Source organism: Nelusetta ayraudi, unplaced genomic scaffold (assembly GCF_046127955.1).
Source record: "Nelusetta ayraudi isolate G7.1 ecotype Tasmania unplaced genomic scaffold, CSIRO-AGI_Nayr_v1 ptg000168l, whole genome shotgun sequence".
Taxonomy (NCBI): domain Eukaryota; kingdom Metazoa; phylum Chordata; class Actinopteri; order Tetraodontiformes; family Monacanthidae; genus Nelusetta; species Nelusetta ayraudi.
The window spans coordinates 229,442-250,232 of record NW_027466218.1 but is presented as its reverse complement, the minus strand read 5'-3'; the positions used below and the strand labels follow the sequence as shown (position 1 = coordinate 250,232).

Sequence of the window (20,791 nt, the reverse complement as noted above, 5' to 3'; positions counted from 1 at the left end):
TGCAGCTTTTGGAAAACTTCCACTAGATGGCAGCAGGGTGCAAAAGAGAAAAGCCATTTATGATGCCCCAAAACTGGTCATAAACAAACTAATACGCGCAAACTGTGGCTGACTTAATTAATCGCATGTCACCAGATTTAATGTCCGGGATATCTAGTCTTCAACAGGCGGAATCCTGTGATTGAGGAGTTATTTTCGCGTCGCAACACCAACACTATTTACCTGAGAAGTCTTGATGGCAGTTTTTCATGCGGTCTGTAATTATCCCCGACGATGATAAGTGGACTGCATCCACTAACTTGGTTTGGGTGTTTATTATTAAAGCCCCCTTGGGAAATTAACAGAGATCAAAGCTCCGACTGCAATAAAACGCAGCTAAGAAAGGGGGCTCCGGCACACTGTGAAATCTACATTGTGTCCTACCAGTTTAGGAAGCTCTGTTGCTACTAAAGCCCTGTTGTGTGGCGTTCTGCACGTCATACTGCAGATAAATATATCTTATTCCACATTGACCTGGGCCGTTTGTTGCTTGCAATTACTAGAAAATCATTTGGCGGTCTCAAATAAGCTCAAAGGTTTTTGGCTTCGAAATTAAATGCAGATCTGGTAGTAAAATGTATATCCCGTGTGGACACGGATACATTTTGCTCTTGCATTTCCCATAAAACAAAAAAGTGGTGTTTATCTTCAGATTTTCCATAATACAGTCACAGTAGCTTGCATGTTTTCAGGGCGGGGGGAAATCTGGCCCTGCATCTGTACATAAGGTAAAGGGGTACATCATGTGCAGAAAACAGCGGTGGGGATTGGGATAATCAAAGACAAATGCGTTTCAGATCTGCACACCGATATAATAAAACGCAGTTGCACTTTGTGTACCATTCGAAAGCAACGACACGCATAACAACGATGGTTTCTTTTGTACTCCGCCCCTGTCTACACCTCCAACTTGCTTGGGCTGTCTGGAAAGTGTGAACATTTTCGACGGGTCTTGAACGCACCGCATCTCTCCCGGTTATTCAGCATGGAGCGAAAAGGTAAGGTAGCAACTTCTCCCAAAATGCGTTTTTAATACAACGCACACGTGGGCCGACTCAAGCTTAATTTTTCCTTTATTCACTGCGGTGTTACGTGACTCGTTTTAGTGGCCTCAATACGTGCAACGAGGTGAGGAAGAGTGGATGAAGTGAACGTCAGACCATGCGCTCGCTCGCTCGCTCGGTTCTCTGTGTGTATGTGCGTGCGAGTACCGCCGGTATGCTAACCGTAGCCATCAAAACTAGCATCAGCCAGACTCTGCGTCCAAAACTTTCCCCCTGGTTTGGTAGTACGCAGCAAAAACGAGCTACAGCTTCTTTAAAACAAAACCAAACAGTATGCCCCGCTCAATTTTCTGCCCAGTTTAGATTTTGGGGTGTTTATTTTTTCGTTGCTCAGGGCGCCGCCGTTACTGTTAGCGGCTAACTTAAAGTGCCACCTTGCCTAAACCGGGCTGCGCACCGGGCAGGCCGGGTGACTTGTGAGCTCATTTCAGGAATCTTGATTTCGTGGGTCCGCGGGAATCTAGTCCTACCTGCTGCTATGGCAGGTCCACACCTGCAGCTTCACTTTGGACTCTGCAGTTGTTCGCCCCCACCGGCCACTAACCTCTCGGGAAAAAAAACATACACGATAAGTAAAACGTGTCACCGTGAGCCGTTTTCTATCCGCCTTTTTTAGTTGGTGACTGCTAGTGATGGATCGTCATGGTAGACCTGCAGCTAATAATCGCCCAAATATGAGTTACGATAATAAAAGTCTTGAATTCGTGTACACACGGACTCACACGTCCAATTGCGTTTTGCTTTCGTTTCCTCCATGCCGGTTTGGTTGTCCTTTCAGTCAAGTTAGAGTTAAGCATCTGTAGTGTTTAATGGTATTAATTGGAGTACATAACTCTGTAAGGAATCATATTATAACAACACTTTTAACAAAAATCCCATTTGACTAGAAACCAGGATGATGTGCCTGTAACAAGAATGCCAACATCTTGTTTGTCTGGTTAGCTTATCTTGTTTGGATTGTATTTGTTTTCACAGGTGCTTCGACTCTTGTCAACCGCCTTGGATTTAATGTCACAATTTTAGTTTGACTGGCGTTTCCCCAATTGCATTGATAAAATTCTTTGTACATATTGTATAATCAGGATTGGTCACCCTTCTTTGACTCTTAAATGATTAACGACCAACCAGGCTTTTGTTCTTTTCTTTAGGAAAAAAAAAAAAATCACTTAGCCTATGTTTACTCACTGGGTGTACAAGGGCAATGCCAGTTGGCTCTTTGCTTGTACTTAAGAAAGATTCCCACAAATTTAAATAGTTACTGTGTCCATCACTCAGTGTCTGTTGTCACTTTTCATAGAGCTGAGCTGTTTTCCTCTCTACCTCTTTAGTTCTCGCGATGCAGGCAAGGAAAAAGAGGACTAAGCCGAGGAAACAAGGGAAAAAGTAAGTGTATTCACAACAAATCTTCTAGTTTGGTGTATGCTTTGCACTTGCCTTCCACAAGTTACATCAAAAGAGTTACCTCTACTGTGTGTTGCTTGTTAACTCAAAGACTCTTAAGTTCTGGACACTAGGTTCACATTTGCTTGTTGAAAGTTTTGAAGCAATTCTCCTAATTTTTCTTTTTGAAAATGCATTTTACAAAATGCTGTCAGTCGGTTTTTTTTTTTGTTTGTTTTTTTTGTTTTTAAAGTGTACCAGAGCGTGTTTGACATTATATCAAATATAACAACTATGTCACAGCCTTGTGTGTAATTAATCTGATATGTTTGTTTAAATACATATGCCGTCAGCGTACAACAATAAAACACAGGTGTGAAGATTTAAGTAAGTTTGGTTGAACAGAAGTCCAAAATAGGTGGTGAAAATAAAGAAGATATTCGTGACAATTTGACTAATTGAAAAAATAATCGATAGATTAGTCGACAACAAAAATAATTGTTGGTCTCCTCGTTTTGTCTTTCCAGAGAGATAATTTAGATTGCAATGCAGCGAGGGCTTATTCTGAGTAGCAGCTCTACAGCTTCATCATTACGCTGCTGCTGTAGAAAGTCAGTCATTCACCAAAAAAAGAGCAAATCTTCAAGGTCACAACACAATGCACTGCTTGTTCGCAGAGCTGCTCTTTTTCCAGTGATCTTGCTAGTTGCGCTTCCTGTGTCAACACCTTACCACAATGAAATCCTGTTGTTAGTACATGATACAATGTATTTAATTATAAGCTTTTTTTGCCGATTTGTTGAATTTATTAAAACCTGTATGATTTATTTTTACTCCTTCACCATAAAAACCAACATGAAAAAAGATGGCGAGAGAAAAAAAAAGTATATATTAGTTTGTCTGTGACTGTCTGCCTTTATGGACTTGCTGCAGATACCGACTGATCTGAAAGGTGCTACTTGCTTTGCGTTGGTCGGTGTGGGCGGGCGGCTGTGTGATCTTCTGTGGATTTTGCAGCATGTTTCTTAATTACAGTATCACACTTAATTGATTTGTTTTTCCTCCATCTTTCGGCACCTCAGGTGTGCGTTCGTCGACGTGCGCTCACGAGATGCAAGAGACTTGATTAGCGTTGCCAATTCCCCCCCCCCATCAAAGTTGCTCTCTGTTGTCCTCTTAGCTTTTTTATCTTTTTTTCCCATGCTGCCACAGTTCCAGTATTACATAAACTGTCAAATCTCCCATCATCTTCAGCCCACTACATCTCTTGAGTTCATTCCCCAGCCCCTCTGTATGATCATGCATATCTTTGAGTGAGGTGGTTGTTTGGGTGGGTGGAGGCAGCTTGTTTCAGGTCATTACGATGTTTACAAGATTTTGTGAATGGATGTTTGTTTCTAGCATAGCCACTTGGTTCACGGGGAATTTTGTGCGAACAAAGTTGCTGTGTGTCTTCTGTTTTTATCCACACACTCCTTCTCAGAAGTCCTTTTCCACAATTAAATAGTTCCAGTCCAACTAAAATATGAATAAATAATGTTGTTTTTTTTGTTTTTGTTTTTAAAAAGCTCAATGTTTACTCAACAACATGTGGGAAGGAAAGTGAAAATTGTGGTGTTTTCGTTTGTGCAAGTTCTGCGGCTGCTTTTCCACAAACTTGTTTGCACATTAGGTGTACTGCTGCAGCCAGCAATACAGTGGCTCAGCGCTGCTCCATCCGTCCCGCTCGGGCATTTTGATTTTGATTGTTATCTGTTGGCAGCAGCGGAGGGCACAAACTTTTTAAACCCCACATCCCCCAAGAGCTGCCCGTCCTCGTCTGTGCCCTTGTTTGTTTAGTTGCAGAGATGTGATGGGCCTGGATGGGTGGAAACAATACAGCCAGGAGAAACCAGGAGACCCTGACACACTGTCAAGTCAGATGTGTTCACAGGAGTGATGGAGACGCCAAGAGGTTGGGCCTCCCATGTTTGAATTCTGCTCTCGTTGGCATTGGCTTCTCCCTTGGGGGAGCGCGGCCTGGGCTGCGGCACAGCGCTTGGCTCCGTTTGTGCGCAAGACGGCGTCGACGGAAACACAAAGTGGATCGAAGACGTTTAAAAGTTTGACCCGTTGGTGTGTCAGGGCCGTCTGAACTGCTTGTGTTGAGTTGGCAAGGTGATATCACAGGGTTAGGGCTTGGGAAAACAAATGCGTTCAATGAACTTTACCTCATAGTCGTTTTTGGGGGTACATTTTCCAACGTGCAAAAACTATGCTCTTCCTGAAAGATGTTTTTTGATGACAACTTGAAGGGAAGTTATTTATATTGAAAGTATGTTTGTGTTCCTTTGGAAACAAAAGAAAAAAATAATTACTAATTGGGACAGCTGTGGCTCAGTTGGTAGAGCAGACCGTGAATTCATGATAGAAAGGTGTGCAGTTTAAATCCCGGCTCCAACTGTCCATATGTTGAAGTGTCCTTGGGCAAGACACTGAACCCTAGATTGGTGTATGAGTGTGTGAGGGAATGGGTGAATGAGAAGCCACCGTAAAGCACTTTGGGGTACCGTGAAGGTGCTGGAAAGCGCAGGCCATTTACCATTCACCATTTTAATTGATTTTCTTGGAAAACAGCTGTGACCCACTGAGGGAAATTGAAAGCGTCATACCGTCGTTAGATAGATTTTTCACTAATAAATCAGCGGTGGAAACATGCTTCTCGCGCGTATAAATCATTTTCTCCTTTCGGTCTATTTATATCCCATTCATCATCTCATGACATGTTGCTGAATTATATCCCTCATGTGTAGCAGAGAGCTGCAGCATCAACAAAGTGCCTGTAGAAATGTGTAGAAGTGATCACAGTGGCCGAATGTGATGCTTACAAATATTGTGAAATGGGCAACTCTTGTTTAAGTAGAAAAATGACCATCAGCTTTTTAATCCTTTTTTTGTGTGTGCTTTGAATCAGTTATGAATCCAGTTACATAATTGGTCAAGATCATCACTAGTTGGTTTTGGAATTTACTGCCTTATGTAATCAGACACATATCTTTTTTTTTTTAGGTTTTGATGCTATATAACACGCAGACTGAAAGGCAAACGTCGGCTTTATTGATCTGGACGTCTGTAGTCAAAGTGGTTTTTAATTGCGCCGTCATATCTCCTGTCTAATCCACCCGCAGCGAAGATGCAGGCACAGGCCACAATTGCAGCCCAACACTTTGTGGCGTCATGACTCAACCCTGCAGAGGGCTGAATGTCATACGTGCACAGTGATCAGAACGAGCGTGGTGCGAGCAGCAGAGGCTGCCGATGGCCAGGGAGGAGAGAAGAGCGTTGTTTTGGTTCGACGCGGAGGTGGAGGTGCAGAGAGAGGGACGGAGGGAGGGAAGGAGGGAGGGAGGGAGGGAGAGAGGGAGGGCGGCCCTCACCTGCAATGCAGTGCTATGCCGCACCGGCCAATCATTCGCCCGCTGCCACTGGAGGGGGTGGGGTCACGGGCTGACGGCAGCCAAGGAGAGTTGTCGGTCAGACGGAGAGTGTGAGATAGCGAGAGAGAGAGATAGCGAGAGAGAGAGAGAGAGCGAGAGAAAAAGTGAGCCGGAGAGTCGGCGAGAGAAGCAGTTGTGCTTCCAGAGCTGCCGCAGAGACTCTACTCCTCCTCCTCCTCCTCCTTCTCCTCCCCTTCACTCTCTCCATCCCTCTAGGATTCCTCCTCCCTCTGATCTCACTTTTCATTAATCACCACCACCCTCCTTTCTACTTTCCACTCACCGTCTTTCCCTCCATTTAAACCTCTGCCTGCTGATGTTTTTCTCCTTGCGGATGGAGTGAGGCGTTTTTTTTCCTTCTTTCCCTAAACACTCGGGTCTCTACTGTCGATTTCCCCTGCGTCGCCTCTCATGGGCATCCGAGCATCTTGCAGGTATGAGCTAGAAGTGCATGTGCGTGTGCGTGTGCGTGCGCGCATGTGTGTGTGTGTCTGTGTATGTGTGTGAGAGAGTGGGCAGATGTGACGAGCGTGCGCACTCAGAGATTTGCATTGAGACAGCTCGAGGTGTTTGGGTTGTTGCAGAAGTTTCTGTGTCTGACTGTCCAGACGGCAGTGAGGATCAGACGCAATCGTCTGCTCTCTTCCATGCATTACGGTTGCTTTATTTAATTTTTTGTATAAGGTGCATTTATTTTTAGGATGGTTTTCCAGCTCTGCAGTCGTCTCTCAGATTAGGACTGTAAGCAAAGGATACGGAGGCGGACAAACTTCACCTTTAAAATAAGTCACGGTGCAAAAAGTGTTGAGGTTAAACATTCAAGTGTTAACCAACGAAAACGTTTTAACTCTCTGGAAGATGATTAAACCCTTCCACAGGATCCTTCATCAAAACTCCCTGGTGTTCACAATCTCCCCAAAAATTATTTAGTTGTGTGATCAAAGTAGTGTCTGGAAAAGATAGAGATGGTTTAAGCTTCTGTGCTCCACCGTCGTTATCACACCCCTTAAGTGCTAATAGAGCGTTTTAAAACGTGTGTTTCATTCATTATTGATGGTCAATTGGCCGCGAAATGGTAAATACCCCCCTATAGACTCTGGAGCCACGTCCCGTTTCTCTTTCCCTGCCCTCTGTCTGAGAATGGTCTTCATTTGGCCGCTATATTTAGACTTCATCCTCCTCCTCCTGGGATCAAAGCTTTTTCGAAAAGGATCTTCACTTGGCCATTTGTGCTCGAGTATATATGAATAACTGCGAACACTAAGTCCTTGTCCTCTTCCCGACGAAGGGTTTCATGGGTATTTGAAGGGCAGTGGTGTGTGTCGCTGTGTGTTTCGTTCAGCCCGGCCCATACCTTCTCCCAACTGAAGAAAAGTCTAATTGTCCAAGACCAGATGGGGTAGCTTCAGGTTGCGCTAGCTGCAGTAGCTCGCCAATGAGCTTGTTTCATCCATCAATGTAAAACCGAAAAAAAAAAAACCCAACAACTTGAAAATTCACCCTCCAAAAAACCAAGTGCATTTCCATCCGGTGGTTGAAAGAGATGAACTGCAGTAATCTTAATGCTAGTTGGCAGTATATTAGACCTACAATAACATGGCTGTAATAGAATGGAGTTGTTACTGTACAAACCAGATATGTGGCAGTTTATGACTTGGCCAGTGGATCTTAGGGGTTTTAATATGTATGGATTGGACAAAAGAGTGTGTTGGTCATTATCGGTCAAAACAGTATATATATATATATTTTTTTTATGTTCATGTTGCTATGCATTATGGGTTAATTGTTAAGACACCATCAGCGGCAACAGCCATCGCGAGTTCCGTGGTCGTTATGTGATGACTCAATTGGCAAATGAGTCTCCTTGCCCAAAATGTTGCATTTAGTGTCCATCCCGATAAAAAAAAAAAAAAAATGCCTCAAGCATCAAAACATTTTGCGTCTTCTTTTTGCGCTCTCGTCAACCTCTCCTGATGCAGAACTCCAGTATGCACCTTAAAACAGGGGCATGAAAACGAGGCCAGCGATGCCTTCCATACAACAGTGGCCGCAGTGCATTGAAATTGAAATGTGGTTATTTTTGGGGGCAATGCTGGAATATGCAGAGCTACCCCTATGAATTTCAGCTTGTCAACAGCACCAAACTCCCACTTTAATTCCCTCCTCTAATACTGCTTGCGCCTGAGTCTGAATACAAAATGAAGAAGGAGTTGCACTGCGTTAGTCGCACAGCGTGTGTGGGCTGACGGTGCTGTTGCCGAAGTAGAGGCTCGACATTTCTCTTGAAGAAGTGAGGGAAAATCTCACAGCAGATGGCTGAAGAGGAAGCATAATGGTCACAGAGTAAATGATTATCAGAAAGATGAGCCAGATTTTTACTTATGCATCTGTAGGGTAGAATTAGACTGAAGAGATGTGTCTGCAGTTCATCCAGCTCACTGGCTTTCACGTATTTCTAGTCTCCAATGATGCTTAATGCCTGCATTAGCGGTTCCATAAAAGAGTGAAGGAGAAAAAAAAACAATGTTTTGATTCATGTCTTCTTACTTTAATGTCGTCCTTCGGCAGTGTGGAACTGTGGAAAAAAAATAAAAATAACGTCGAGTGATACAACTCCTTGAGGGTGACACAGCTCCGTAAGCACCTTCTCCTCCAGCTCGCCTCTTAAGATGATGAACTGATTAGTCAAGCACGCTGATCCCACTGACTCCAGGACACGGCTTGCAAGCAGATCACAACACCCTCGCCCGGGCCAATCACACGCGTATTTTGGCTGCCACTGTGAAATTCCAATTGAAGAAGCGAAGTCTATAAATCTAATGTTTACAACTTTTAATCACCTTCAAATTGTTCCAAGTTGGTTCGAGTTTATACGAGATCTGTGGAGGTTTGATGGCACATTCTGTGAAAGGCTCTGAGATCTATGCAAGGCATTATCAAGGTTGTTCTCACTGTATCACTAACCAGTAATATACACTAACCGGCCACTTTATTAGGTACAGTGTTCAATTTAGTGTTCAATCGCTTGTTGATGCAAATAGTGACCCAGCCAATCGTGAGGCAGCAAGTCTGGGTGCTGCTCTGGGTCTTTCATAAACCGCTGATCCACTGGGGCTTTGGCACACAACCATGTCCAGGGTTTCCAAAGAGTGGTCCCCAAGAAGAGAAAATATCCTAATGACTGTTGTGTGCCTTGTTGATGTCAGGGGTCAGAGGTCAGAATGGACTAACTGGGTCGAGGACGATAGAAAAGCAACAGGAACTCAAATAACCAGTGGTTTTCGACAAGGGTCTGCACAGTACCATGCATGGTGTCCTTAGTCATATGGACACTGTCCTCTAGTGCACCCCGTTGTAGTTGTTTTGCTGTAGACCTGGTGCTCCGACCCCCCCCGCTCCCCCTGAATCTGTCCTGTAGCGAGCAGCCAATTTTTGGTTTTAATAATTCATCCCACCGTGTTTGCTTCACACAACACAGCATGCTCGTTTAGGCATCATGTAATCGCCGTCATCTATTGGACAATAAAATGAATCTTTAATGACGTTAGGCATTGGTTGAAGAAGCTTAATACTGTCTAGTGGTGAGGCTGCGGCTCCGAGTTGGAGCTGGGAGACGGTAAATCACGCACATCTGCTCTTGTTCCACTTGATCCTCAGCTATAAACTGTGAGTGTGTTGCTTGTATGGGGCATTCGTTATCTTGTAGTCTATGTTTTGTGGGCAATAACCAAATGGCAGACACTCAGGCAGCTTCAAGTCATTGAATGTGCCTCTCACTGGAAGGTGTGCAGTGTTTTGTTGAAGGTTTTCTGGTCGTTTATGAGTAAAAATCTCTGGTTTTATCACCTATCAGCTCAGTGATCAGGTTCAACCCGCACAAACACTGGCTGTAGGCTATTCTGTCTGTCCTGGACAGACAGACAGACAGACAGACATGTAATTTTCCTCACCTTTCTCTCCTGTTTGTGTTTGCCCCCCTCCCCCAACAGGCCGGAGCCACACAGTCGAGGTGGTGGCTCTCAGCCGAGCCAGGCAGACTCGCCACTCCCTGAGCAGGATGAAGAGATCCTGGGCTCCGATGACGACGAGCAGGAAGATCCCAACGACTACTGCAAAGGTGTAGCATCTCTCCGGTCCGCCGCCCTCTCAGAGATCAGACCTCTGGGCGTGTCAGTGACAGTATAGACGGCCTCCCGTTTAATGAAACCAATATGTTTGCCGTCCGTGTGTGCGCCTGCGTGCGATTCCCTGAAATCCTTCCAACATGCAGTAGTTGAGCCTGTGTCCCTCCTGTTTTGGACCTTGCGCCACCTGTTGAGCTGCATCCAAATTATTGTTGAAACTGGTACCAATGTGGAAATACAAACACAATTGAAAACTGTGTATTACACTGCACTTCCGTTTGACACTGTCAAATGTACACTTTCCAAATTTTCTAAGAGCTTGTTTGGGTTATTTTCTGAATTCATTTTATTTTCAGCGACAGTGTAAAATATTCCAAAGAATTTCATACTTGTTGCTCGTCTAAGAATTATTGTGCGTTTATCTTGAGATCATTCACAGCAGGTCTTCAAATTGTGCGAAATTTGTTGTCGTAACCAAGACTCTGTTTTTCTCGGGGCAGGTGGATATCACCATGTGAAGATTGGAGACCTGTTCAATGGGAGGTATCATGTGATCCGTAAGCTGGGCTGGGGACACTTCTCCACTGTGTGGCTGGCCTGGGACATACAGTAAGTTTTGTTTGTTTGTTTGTTTGTTTATTTATTTTTTTTAGCGCCTATTTCTGCATCCATTTGCACAATTTCATGAGAAGATCTAATCAAAGGCGCAGCTCTTAACAAAAAGCCAGTGTGTTTTTGTGTGTGTGTGATCACACAGCTGTGTTTGTGCACCACACTCATGTGATTCCGATTGGTTTTGTAACTGCTTTTTGTGGTTGCTGTTGTTCAGGGAGAAGCGCTTTGTGGCCATGAAGGTTGTGAAAAGTGCAGAACATTACACAGAGACGGCCCTGGATGAGATCAAGCTGCTCAAATCTGTAAGTTGTTTTGACTCAAAGTCATATTGTAGCTAATGAGTCTGCGTTACACCTTTTTACATCAGCGAGATTGCCTGCTGTGTCTGTCTGTGTTGTAGGTGAGGAACAGTGATCCCAATGACCCCAGCAGAGAGAAGGTGGTGCAGCTGCTGGACGACTTCAAAATTTCCGGCATGAATGGGACTCGTATCCTCTATTGGGAAAAACATTTCCTGTTCAATTTAAACCATGTTCAGCCTGTACACTTACACTCAGCACACCTTAGAAATTAACATCCAACACAGTCAGAATTGTCACAGCCAGCCTTGTATTTAGTATTTTTATTTAATTTTTACTTTTCTTTGTTTGTATAACTTGTGTTTACAAGTCTATGGTTTCACTGTAATACCTTGTTCATATAAAGATGTTTCCTGCAGCAATATGAGCTATTGCAGTGTGCAGTTAGCGTTGTCTCTGCCAGCACGCCCTGGGTCAGATTAATTTTCTCATTGGGACAGTTCCTGTTCCTCTGCCTCTCTGCAATCCTGTCACAGTGCAGCACTGTGACAGAGGGCGTGCATGAAGTGTGTGCTGTCCCAGTAGGACATCCTGCTAATTGGAAAAGGGTGAATTGGTTAGAATTGGAGCATTTTTTTTCAAAAGGCCAGTACCAGATTACTTTACACCCATTGAGTGGTCGCTGCTGCAGTCCCAGTGTGATGAATTGGACACGCTGATAATACAAACCACAGACCATATAGCTTAGTGAGTTATGTAACATCCTGCAGGAGGAAGGATGTGCCTGGAGGCAGGCATAGCTGAAATATCCTATTTTACACGTTTGAGTCCGCTGTCTGTCAGATATAATGGATATCGGTCCACTTGGCATCCATTCAGGAACTTGAGTTCAGAGTTGACGGAAAACTTGCACGTTTACCGGCTCGGGTCTTCTTCCTATAGAGGTCACAAGCCACCTGTGTTCCTTTGAGTCCTTGACCCCTCGTTTCCTCAGACGTGTGTATGGTGTTCGAGGTGCTGGGGTATCACCTGCTGAAGTGGATCATCAAGTCCAACTACCAAGGCCTGCCACAGCCCTGCGTGAAAAGCATCATACGGCAGGTAAAACATTTAGAATATGAGTTAGGACATATTCGTTCTATTTTGTTTCCTTTACTTCTCAAGTGTGTGCTGAAACACAAATTGGGGAAAATAGCCCTCTGTGATGTCACAAAGGGATATGGCGTCTACACATGTCAGTCCCTTCTGAGACGACCATAGGCCTCGTTGTGTTTCCCCACTTCCAAATGTGCAAGAAGCAAGGGCGCAAAATGCCGGAGTTTAACTGAAGGCCGCAAACAGAGGGCTAAATGTGCTGTTTTAGAAGAGGGAGTGGGAGTATAACAAAAGATTGTATGAAAGCAGGCATACTACGATACTACGAGAGCTTTAGCTGGGGGATGATGCGTGTTTCCCCGCCCCTCTCTCCTGTGTGCAGGTCCTGCAGGGTCTCGACTACCTCCACACCAAGTGCAAGATCATCCACACGGACATCAAACCAGAGAACATTCTGCTGACGGTCAACGAGCCGTACATCAAGAAAATGGCTGCAGAGGCGACGCAGTGGCAGAAGGCTGGCGCTGCACCTCCCTCCGGCTCTGCAGGTCACCACCTTTGATTTTCTTTTTCTTTCCTCTCAGCACTTGGCTCAGCATCTTTCTTTTTTTTCTCCTTGCGTAGTTTGACCGGCATGTTGCTGACGGAGAGCCAAGATGTTTGCAGCTCCAGAGTCTCACTCTCTCTCTGTTTGCTGCTTTAGATCTTAAGCATATGCTGCATATCTTACAAAAAACATCTCTGTTCTACATTGTAATTGCACCGATAGGGACAGAATGAGATCAGTGGGGAGTTGACAGGCTTCCCACTGCTGTGGCGTGTCCTCGGCATGCTGGAGAACACGCAGAAGCCTCCAGTGAAATCGAAGCTTTGCTTTGCCGTGTTGTGGAATGAGTCACCGCTGGAATTGCTATAGAAATTAATTACCAGCTCGCATTGCATGCGACGGCGCTGCCGCCGGAGCCATGGTTCATTAGCCTGGCTTGGTGTGAATCAACTCAGACGCCCTGAATGGAATAGCAATTATAAAGAGGCGCATTTCTAACGTGCCAACGTAACCCTGTGACTTCTGCTTCCTCCCACAGTGAGCACAGCACCGGCACCCAAATCGGTAAGTTCAAGATGCAGTCCAATCCAGCCACGTGAAAGACAAAGCGCAGCTTCATGAGCGGTTGATTCAAGATTCTTCTCTCTTTGTACCTCTAGACAGCTAAAATGTCCAAGAACAAAAAGAAGAAGATGAAGAAGAAGCAGAAGAAGCAGGCCGAGCTGCTGGAGAAGAGGATCCAGGAAATGGAGGGGGAGGCTCTCCTACCAGAGGGCGGGGAGGAGGACGAGGACGAGGAGGAGGAGGAGGTGACCACCACCACGACAGAAAGCACAGAAGACACAACCTCATCGACGACCGTCTCGCTGTCTGCCACGCTGCAGGACATCGCCAGCCACGGCCTCGGAGGTGAACCGTCTCACACACACACACACACACACACACACACACTACAGTGCACAACGCTCTTTGTAAGATAGTAACTGCGTTTCCGTTACTCCTAGAATTGCGATTGCAATTTTGCATGAAGCACTATTACATTTTTCTGTTCTGTTCTTTTGTTATGGACAATAGGTGTCATAAATATTGTATAGTTATACGTAAAAAAAAATATTTTTCCAGAATTGTGCAGCCCCTAGTTTTAGTCATTATTACACTCCATCTTTGCATGAGGTGTCAACACAATTCACAAATGTGCAAAAGTTATTTAGAGAAGTATGCAATCCCAGCTGTTTTTTTTATTTTATTTAATGGTTTGCTCACAACTTGATATGAGGTTTTAGTTGGTTCTTTGAACAGCGTGTCCTAAACCCACAGACTTGACTCCAGACGAGCAGCCCGAGCAGCTGTCCGAGGTCAACGAGGACAAAGGGGACACCAGCGTGGGCAGCAGCAACACCAGGATGGAGGTGAACTGCAACGGTCTCACCGCCACGTCCGCACAACAGAGCGAGAGCAACGCAGAGGCGCAGGGGGCGGAGCATTCAACGGCAGCAGCGGCGGTGGAGGAGGAGGAGGAGGAGCAGAAGCAGCAGCAGCAGAAGCAGCAGCAGAAGCAGCAGCAGCAGCAGCAGCAGCAGCAGGAGGACCAACAGAACGCAAACCAACCAGACAGCAGCTCGGAGACCAGGGAGGCGCTAAGTAACGACACAGAGCACCAGACCTGTAACGGTTCGGCCCAGGATGGCCACCTGCAGGCTCCTCCCACCGCCGTCAGCCCAGATTCTGTTTCTGTGGAGATCAAGGAGGGGAAGGGAGAGGGGGAGGCAACGGACGAACAGATGTTCTGCGGAGGCGACTCCAAGAGGGAGGATAAAGAGAAAGGTAACCTGGGCAACTAGTTGACACCTTTTTTTCATAAACCACAATAACCATGTGAGATGAAACGGTGTTAAAGTTCCAGAGCTTTGCTGCAGCCTTCTGACGTCTGTACAAGTGTTGGATGACAAATCTGCTATGTACGTGTTTCCCACCCAGTGCAACCGCAGCATTAACACCATGAGATTATCAAAGCCATGTTAAAGTGCATGCAATTTATTATGAACCACTTCCTGATTTAAAATGCACTTTTAACGTCATGAGTCAGACTTGCTCTGACGAGCCGCAGCAGTTCTCAGCCTCCTGCTGTCTTCAATTTTCTGTCTTCACCGACTGTCTTCCCTTTTTTTTTTTTTTTAATCCCCTCCACTGTTTTCCACCTTTCTTCAAATCTCATTTCTCATTTTTCTGCCCTCTGTGTTTATCAGGAGCGACAGGAAACCTGCTTGTAAACCCACTGGAGCCTGCAAACGCTGACAAGCTGCTGGTGAAGATTGCTGACTTGGGCAACGCCTGCTGGGTGGTAAGTGCAAATATACACAGCGACTTCATTGAGGCTGTGCTTTAACGTGTGGCCATGTTTAAAATTTAGCACTGCTGCATTTCTGCTTCCCTCCTTCTGGCAGCACAAACATTTCACCGACGACATCCAGACCCGACAGTACCGCTCTCTCGAGGTGCTTATAGGTTCCGGTTACAGCACACCAGCCGACATCTGGAGCACAGCCTGCATGGTAAACACAAAGCCGAGCTGAGATTGACTCCTTGGTGATACAGTGTCTTCAGCCTGCAACTGTAACACGATGCGGTGGAGGGAAAATATTAACAACCCCCATGACGAAGATAAAAATATGGAACGTTTTAATGGAATTTGACATTTGCACATGCCAGAGGAGCAACAAACGTCATCCATCGTTTTCCGTGTCTCACCTTTTGTTGCAATTTTGTTTGCTCATTTTCCCCTCAGGCCTTCGAGCTTGCCACAGGAGATTATCTGTTTGAACCCCACTCTGGAGACGACTACTCCAGGGATGAAGGTGCGTGAGTGCAGACTTCCTTAAAGGTCCCATTTTTAGGTCTTTTCCACCCTGGATGTTCTGTCATCCCCAAATCACCACAGAATGCAGGAAAAACGTAGTGTGATCTTCGGAAAATGGAACCAGTATCCAGGCCAAAGATAAAATTAAAAAAATAATAATAGAAAACCGTGGATTTTGTCTGATATGGGACCTTTTAAAGTGTATCGCTACACTTTGAGTAGAGCCGAGTCCTACAGCCATTCATGTAAAGCTGTGTTGTCTGTGCTCGTCACCAGTTTGTGTCTTTCTTCCCTCCTTGCAGACCACATCGCTCTCATCATCGAGCTGCTGGGTAAAGTTCCTCGCAAGTTGGTCTTGGCAGGAAAATACTCCAAGGAGTTTTTCACCAAGAAAGGTAAACAGCCACAGAACCCCACCCCAGCCCACCCCAGCCCACCCCGCTACCAGCTGTCTGCTAACGGCTCCTCTCAAAATATGATTATTTATTCTGTGAAAGTCACTAATTTAGAGCGAGCCGCTGATTGCCAGGGGTGGGGCAGCCATCTGTTCTGTCTTGAGTGCTGAAATACATCCGAGCTCTGGAATTGAATATTTCTAAAGCATTGTAGTTTTGCAGTCTTCAGGTTAGTTGGTGTCAAAATTGGAACTCAGTACCTCAAATATTTAAGGGAGGAAAACTACGTGGCATCTCTATAAAATGTCAGATTGAATTATTCTATGTAAAGCTATAATTTAGCATTTTAAAATTAAAAATAACATTACAAAATTTCACATACTCAACGTGTGGCGAATTCTGTCTGCTGTCCCAGGTGACCTGCGTCACATCACCAAGCTGAAGCCGTGGGGTTTGTTCGACGTCCTGGTGGATAAGTACGAGTGGTCCAAAGACGAGGCGCACTGCTTCAGCAGCTTCCTGCTACCCATGCTGGACCTGGTGCCCGAGCGGAGAGCCACGGCCGCCCACTGCCTCTCCCACGCCTGGCTCACATCCTAGACGGCCCCCCCGACCAACCCTTGTCTTCAGCCAGTCCGTCAGGTTCTAAAGATCTCCGGGGCTGGAAGTCATGCTTTGAGCAAAACGCGTCATGTCTGAGACCCCTGCGACCGCATCACGCCTGCGTTTCACTCTGTGGCTCTCCAAGGATTCACACACACACGCGCTTGGAGAACAAAATAAAGTCCCAGACCGCCGATGAGTCTTTGTCCTGATCTGGATTACACTGGCGATCGAAGGAACTCCTGCTCTTCTCCTCGTATTTATAAACCTGACTCACTCATCTTTTTTTTTTGTACTGGTTGTTTAGGGTCCCCTTTATCTTACTGCAACATTTTTTTTCTGCAGTATTCTGTATTCTAGCTTTAGAATTAAGTACTAATTCCTGAGTTGAAGAGGACTTCATACTTCAAATGCTGGTCAAAAACAGACATTGAAAGTTACATTTACTGCAAAGTGAACCCAAAAGCCAAATATGTCCTGAGTTTGCTGGTCGTCACGTCAGCTGCTGTTTTCTCGTGAGCAGTCAAAAATGTGCAAAGTGCTGAGAAATTTTAACTGTGATGCTAACAGGCATGGAGGTGATTTAATGGTACTGTTAGCTTTATCTTAAAAAAAAAAAAAAGATCTTTTCCAGTTTTCTAAAATAAGGAAGAAATGTTTCAGGAAGAAAAGCCAACAAAACAAAAAACAATTTAAGTTACACTTTTACAGGAAGATCTGAGAGTTTCCAAGTGCTTGTGTTGCAGTCAACCTCATCGCTGTCTTACAAAAAAAATAAACAAACAAAAAAAACCCACAGTGAAGTTTAATGTGAATAAACTACCACCAGGACCTTTGGACACGTTCAGACTAATCAAACTGAATTTACAGTCAGGTGCACCAAAGGTCTGGCCTCCAGTCTCATCAGTCTCGGCAGAATCACTGGTGTTGTGTGAAGGTGTCAGCTGATGAGGCCCAGAAGAAGAATGTTCTGCCGCCGACTATTGGCTCTGTAAGAGTAAATGCTTTGTTTAAAGTGCACTGCACTTGAAACTTTTAGGTTTTTTAAAAAAAAGAGTAATGCGCTGAAGAAGAAAAAAATGCTGTATTAATAATGCGTTGAATTCCTTCCTAATCATCATTTTGCTTGTTTTTTTTCTACGAGTCTTCTCTCCATGTCTTCCCTCCTAATTTGGTTATTTTTTCAGTAGCGAATAAAGATGAATAATTCTATCTAGATTGTCATTGCTTCATTAACGCTCAGAGAAAAACACTCCTCACCAATGTTCACATGCAAAAATCCTTATTTGCACACTTTTTTCCCCCACCTGCATCACCCAAAAGGCAACATTAAATATTTGAGCTTTTATTTTCGTGGATGTCATTTGATACAAAATAATGTTTGGAGTGTGTTTTCCACCGAGCTAACAAGGCGCTCGGAGTCATTTTAACAAAACCAGATGTTCTGTTATTTTGCAGCCAAATGCAGAAAGACTTGGTTTATCTAAAAGTGTGCGGTCCGAACTGGAGGTGGACGGTTAATGAGCTGCCAGGATTTGAGGGAAGGCCCCCCCCCCGAGTTATTTTTAGTCGGTAATTAGGCTTGAATCTCCTGGAGCCACTGAACAGACCCGAGCCCTCCGGTCTTGGGCGCCCCTCTCCAAGTCTCGTCTCCTCCTCTGGTCCGTAAGGAGACTAGGCGTTATCTGTAAGTCAAGAGAAAGTACGTGACTGAAATGAGAAAATGGGATGGAAGCGCCGGGTCAGCTAATCGTCTCCGTGACTCAGCAGGATTTTCACATAAAAATCAGCGATAAAGCAGGACGCCAGCGTTTGGCCTGCGCAGGAGCGACTGTTTTTGATGTACCTATTAAAACCTAGGTTTGGCTCATCAGTCATGAAGGATGTCTTAACATGACAGTATATTCAAATAGGTTGGAGATCGAGGGCAGGAAAGTGAAAAGTAGGTTTGTTGATCTGTCGTGTAGAAGAATGCTGATGGTTTGCGTGGTTATGGTTGTTCTAACCAATCTGACTCCATTCTACTTGCTGCTCTCTATTTGCATTTGAACCCCCTTGGAAATGACAGACATCTATCTGAATTACTCTGCTTTTCAAAAAGTGTGCGCTTAAACTCTCAGTTCTGGAAATCTGCCCTTTGTGATGTCAGAAAGGACAGTAACACCTCGTCAACACCTCTGCCAGGTTAGTGACAACAACCCCTGCCAGGTGTTTGTTCTGACCTCCAGCACTTCCCTCGTGGCTGCCTTCCAAAAGTGGAATTAAAGCGTCGGTATTCGTTTCAAGCTGAAACTCTTTGGTGGGAGGCTGTAAACAGAGGGCTAAATATGCTGTATGTGTAAATATGCAAATGGGAACAGGGCAACGCCAGTTCCGTCCCTTCACTCCCACCTTTCTCCTCCACCTGGAAGTCTTCAGGCAGCAGCTTGTCCTGCCTGCTGCCCAGGCTGAAGGCCACCAAGGACAGGATGAGCGAGTCCATGATGCTGATGATGGCCAGGATGTAGGCCCAGCGCACCGTGCAGTTGCCCAGCGTGTACTTGTCCGTCCGCTGGCCGCACATGCGCTTCACCTCGTCCGAGTCCCAGCCGTCTGGGTAGATCATGCAGCCAATCACCATGCACGTGCCTGAAGGAAGGAGAGGCACAGGCTGTGTTCTTCATCCAGGTCAGTAGTCCTGGACACTGCTACAGCAAGGTCTTGCGACGCAGTTAAACAACATGTGGCTGGCAGACGACAGCAGGCAAAAAGTTCACTTTCAGTGTTCGTAATCTACAATCAGTCAATCAATCAATCAATCAATTGAACAATTTGAGAAGCTATCCAGATCTGATTAAATTGAGGATAGTGTTCCCTCTCATATAGCATCATCTGTCTTCTAAGTACATGGAAACCTGGAAAAACTCAACAAAGCTAACAAAAACATTTGTCTCCAGCTTATGGCAAAAATGTATTTCCCCCCCCCTCCTGTAACGAGTCACCATGTAGAAACTATTCAATACAGCCACCCACATCACTTCAGTGGAGCACTGCTCTGTTGTTTGTAGTGAAGTTTTATTTTTCATATACTGTGAATCAAAGTAAAAAAAAAAACAACAACTCTACTTAACAATATGAAAAATGAGCCCAAATAACTTAAGTCTATCCTCCTATATTTTACTATTTGACAGATTTAAACCATAAATTCAAATCCGCAACCTGCCACCAGGCGGCGCAGTCGTTTTAATTTCAACACTTTCAAAAGTTGGCCATAGTTTTTTGTGTGTGAAGCATGCTTTGGAATGACAAAGTAGCTCCTGCTTCAATACGTTTGAAAAGTTACTTAGCGAGGCCTGCGGTGCCTTCTTTACCAGGACATGCAGGTGAGTTGCCAGGCAACTCCAACTCCAGCGTCCAACCCGCATTTATAATAGGCTCACATCACATCGGCGCAGCAGGCCTGCGAGTGTTGAGTCATGCCAGCCCCACGCACGCGCACGCGCGCACACACACACGAAAAATGTCTGATTGGCTTCTTGCGTTCATGCTTCACTTTGAACACTTGCGTTTGTCATCCAATGTTTTCTTTGCAGCACACACACACACACACACACACACACACACACACACACACGCACACGCACACAGGCGCTGCCCTCACTGGAGGCCAGCTGCATCCAGGCGCAGATCTTGTAGACGCTGGCGGCGCTGCAGAAGAAGAAGAGGCTGAAGCAGACGATGCTGCCCACCACGAGCAGCATGGAGATGCCCACGAAGAACATCGCCGTCTTGAAGGCGCCCGACGGGATGGAGCCGAAGTCCAGCGCGCTCCCCTTGCAGGTGAGCTCCGAGGTGAGCGCGTTCCCGATGCAGTAGTGGAAGAGGCCGAAGTAGCCGGCCTGCGGCGTGTGTACGCTGTCGCCGATCCAGTAGGGCTGGATGAAGACCACCACGGTGATGACGGCGAAGGTGATGGTGAACACCGTCCACAGCACGCCCACGGCGCGCGCATTGCGCACGTAGTTGGTGTGGTAGATTTTGGCCGCCTCCTGAGCGGGTATCATGGCTTGCACAGTGTCGTAATCACGGTGATGCCGAGTGTCTGGGCCTCGTGGCAGCACTGGAGAGTGGAGAGTGCAGATGGAGCCTGCTGCGACCTGCGGGCCCCGCAGGATGAATGTTTAATGGCCAAATGATCCTCACAGCAGCAGGTGGCCTGCAGGGCCGTCCCGCTTTCACTTTCAGTCATTGCGTTTCTCTCTTTTTTTTTAATGGGACATGTGCACAAATTCAACAGGTGCAATGAGTTCCTAATTTA

At 45.6% G+C, this 20,791-nt stretch overlaps 2 protein-coding genes across 10 annotated transcripts; one reads left to right on the top strand and one right to left on the bottom strand.

Annotated features, from left to right (window-relative positions):
- Positions 1-415: 415 nt before the first annotated feature.
- On the top strand, positions 416-17,706 carry srpk1b (SRSF protein kinase 1b). 9 transcript variants are annotated; one of them, XM_076014170.1, is made up of 17 exons: positions 416-767; positions 971-1,037; positions 2,432-2,486; positions 9,949-10,076; positions 10,584-10,692; positions 10,913-11,000; positions 11,099-11,186; positions 11,992-12,098; positions 12,475-12,640; positions 13,178-13,203; positions 13,299-13,548; positions 13,957-14,463; positions 14,886-14,980; positions 15,084-15,191; positions 15,425-15,494; positions 15,799-15,891; positions 16,307-17,706. In XM_076014170.1, exons 2-17 carry the CDS (start codon positions 1,025-1,027, stop codon positions 16,489-16,491), a joined length of 2,088 nt encoding a protein of 695 aa, XP_075870285.1. In that variant the 5' UTR covers positions 416-767; positions 971-1,024; the 3' UTR covers positions 16,492-17,706. The 9 variants fall into 9 exon arrangements, with proteins under 9 accessions (XP_075870285.1, XP_075870294.1, XP_075870289.1 ...); XM_076014179.1 differs by having other exon boundaries at positions 416-1,037; positions 13,957-14,141; positions 14,190-14,463; XM_076014174.1 differs by having other exon boundaries at positions 416-1,037; positions 13,957-14,141; positions 14,181-14,463.
- Positions 17,707-17,829: 123 nt separating this feature from the next.
- On the bottom strand, positions 17,830-20,576 carry lhfpl5a (LHFPL tetraspan subfamily member 5a). Its single transcript, XM_076014184.1, has 3 exons — positions 20,135-20,576; positions 18,886-19,122; positions 17,830-18,179 (listed from the first exon to the last, which is right to left on the bottom strand). Exons 1-3 carry the CDS (start codon positions 20,535-20,537, stop codon positions 18,169-18,171), a joined length of 651 nt encoding a protein of 216 aa, XP_075870299.1. The 5' UTR covers positions 20,538-20,576; the 3' UTR covers positions 17,830-18,168.
- Positions 20,577-20,791: the final 215 nt, after the last annotated feature.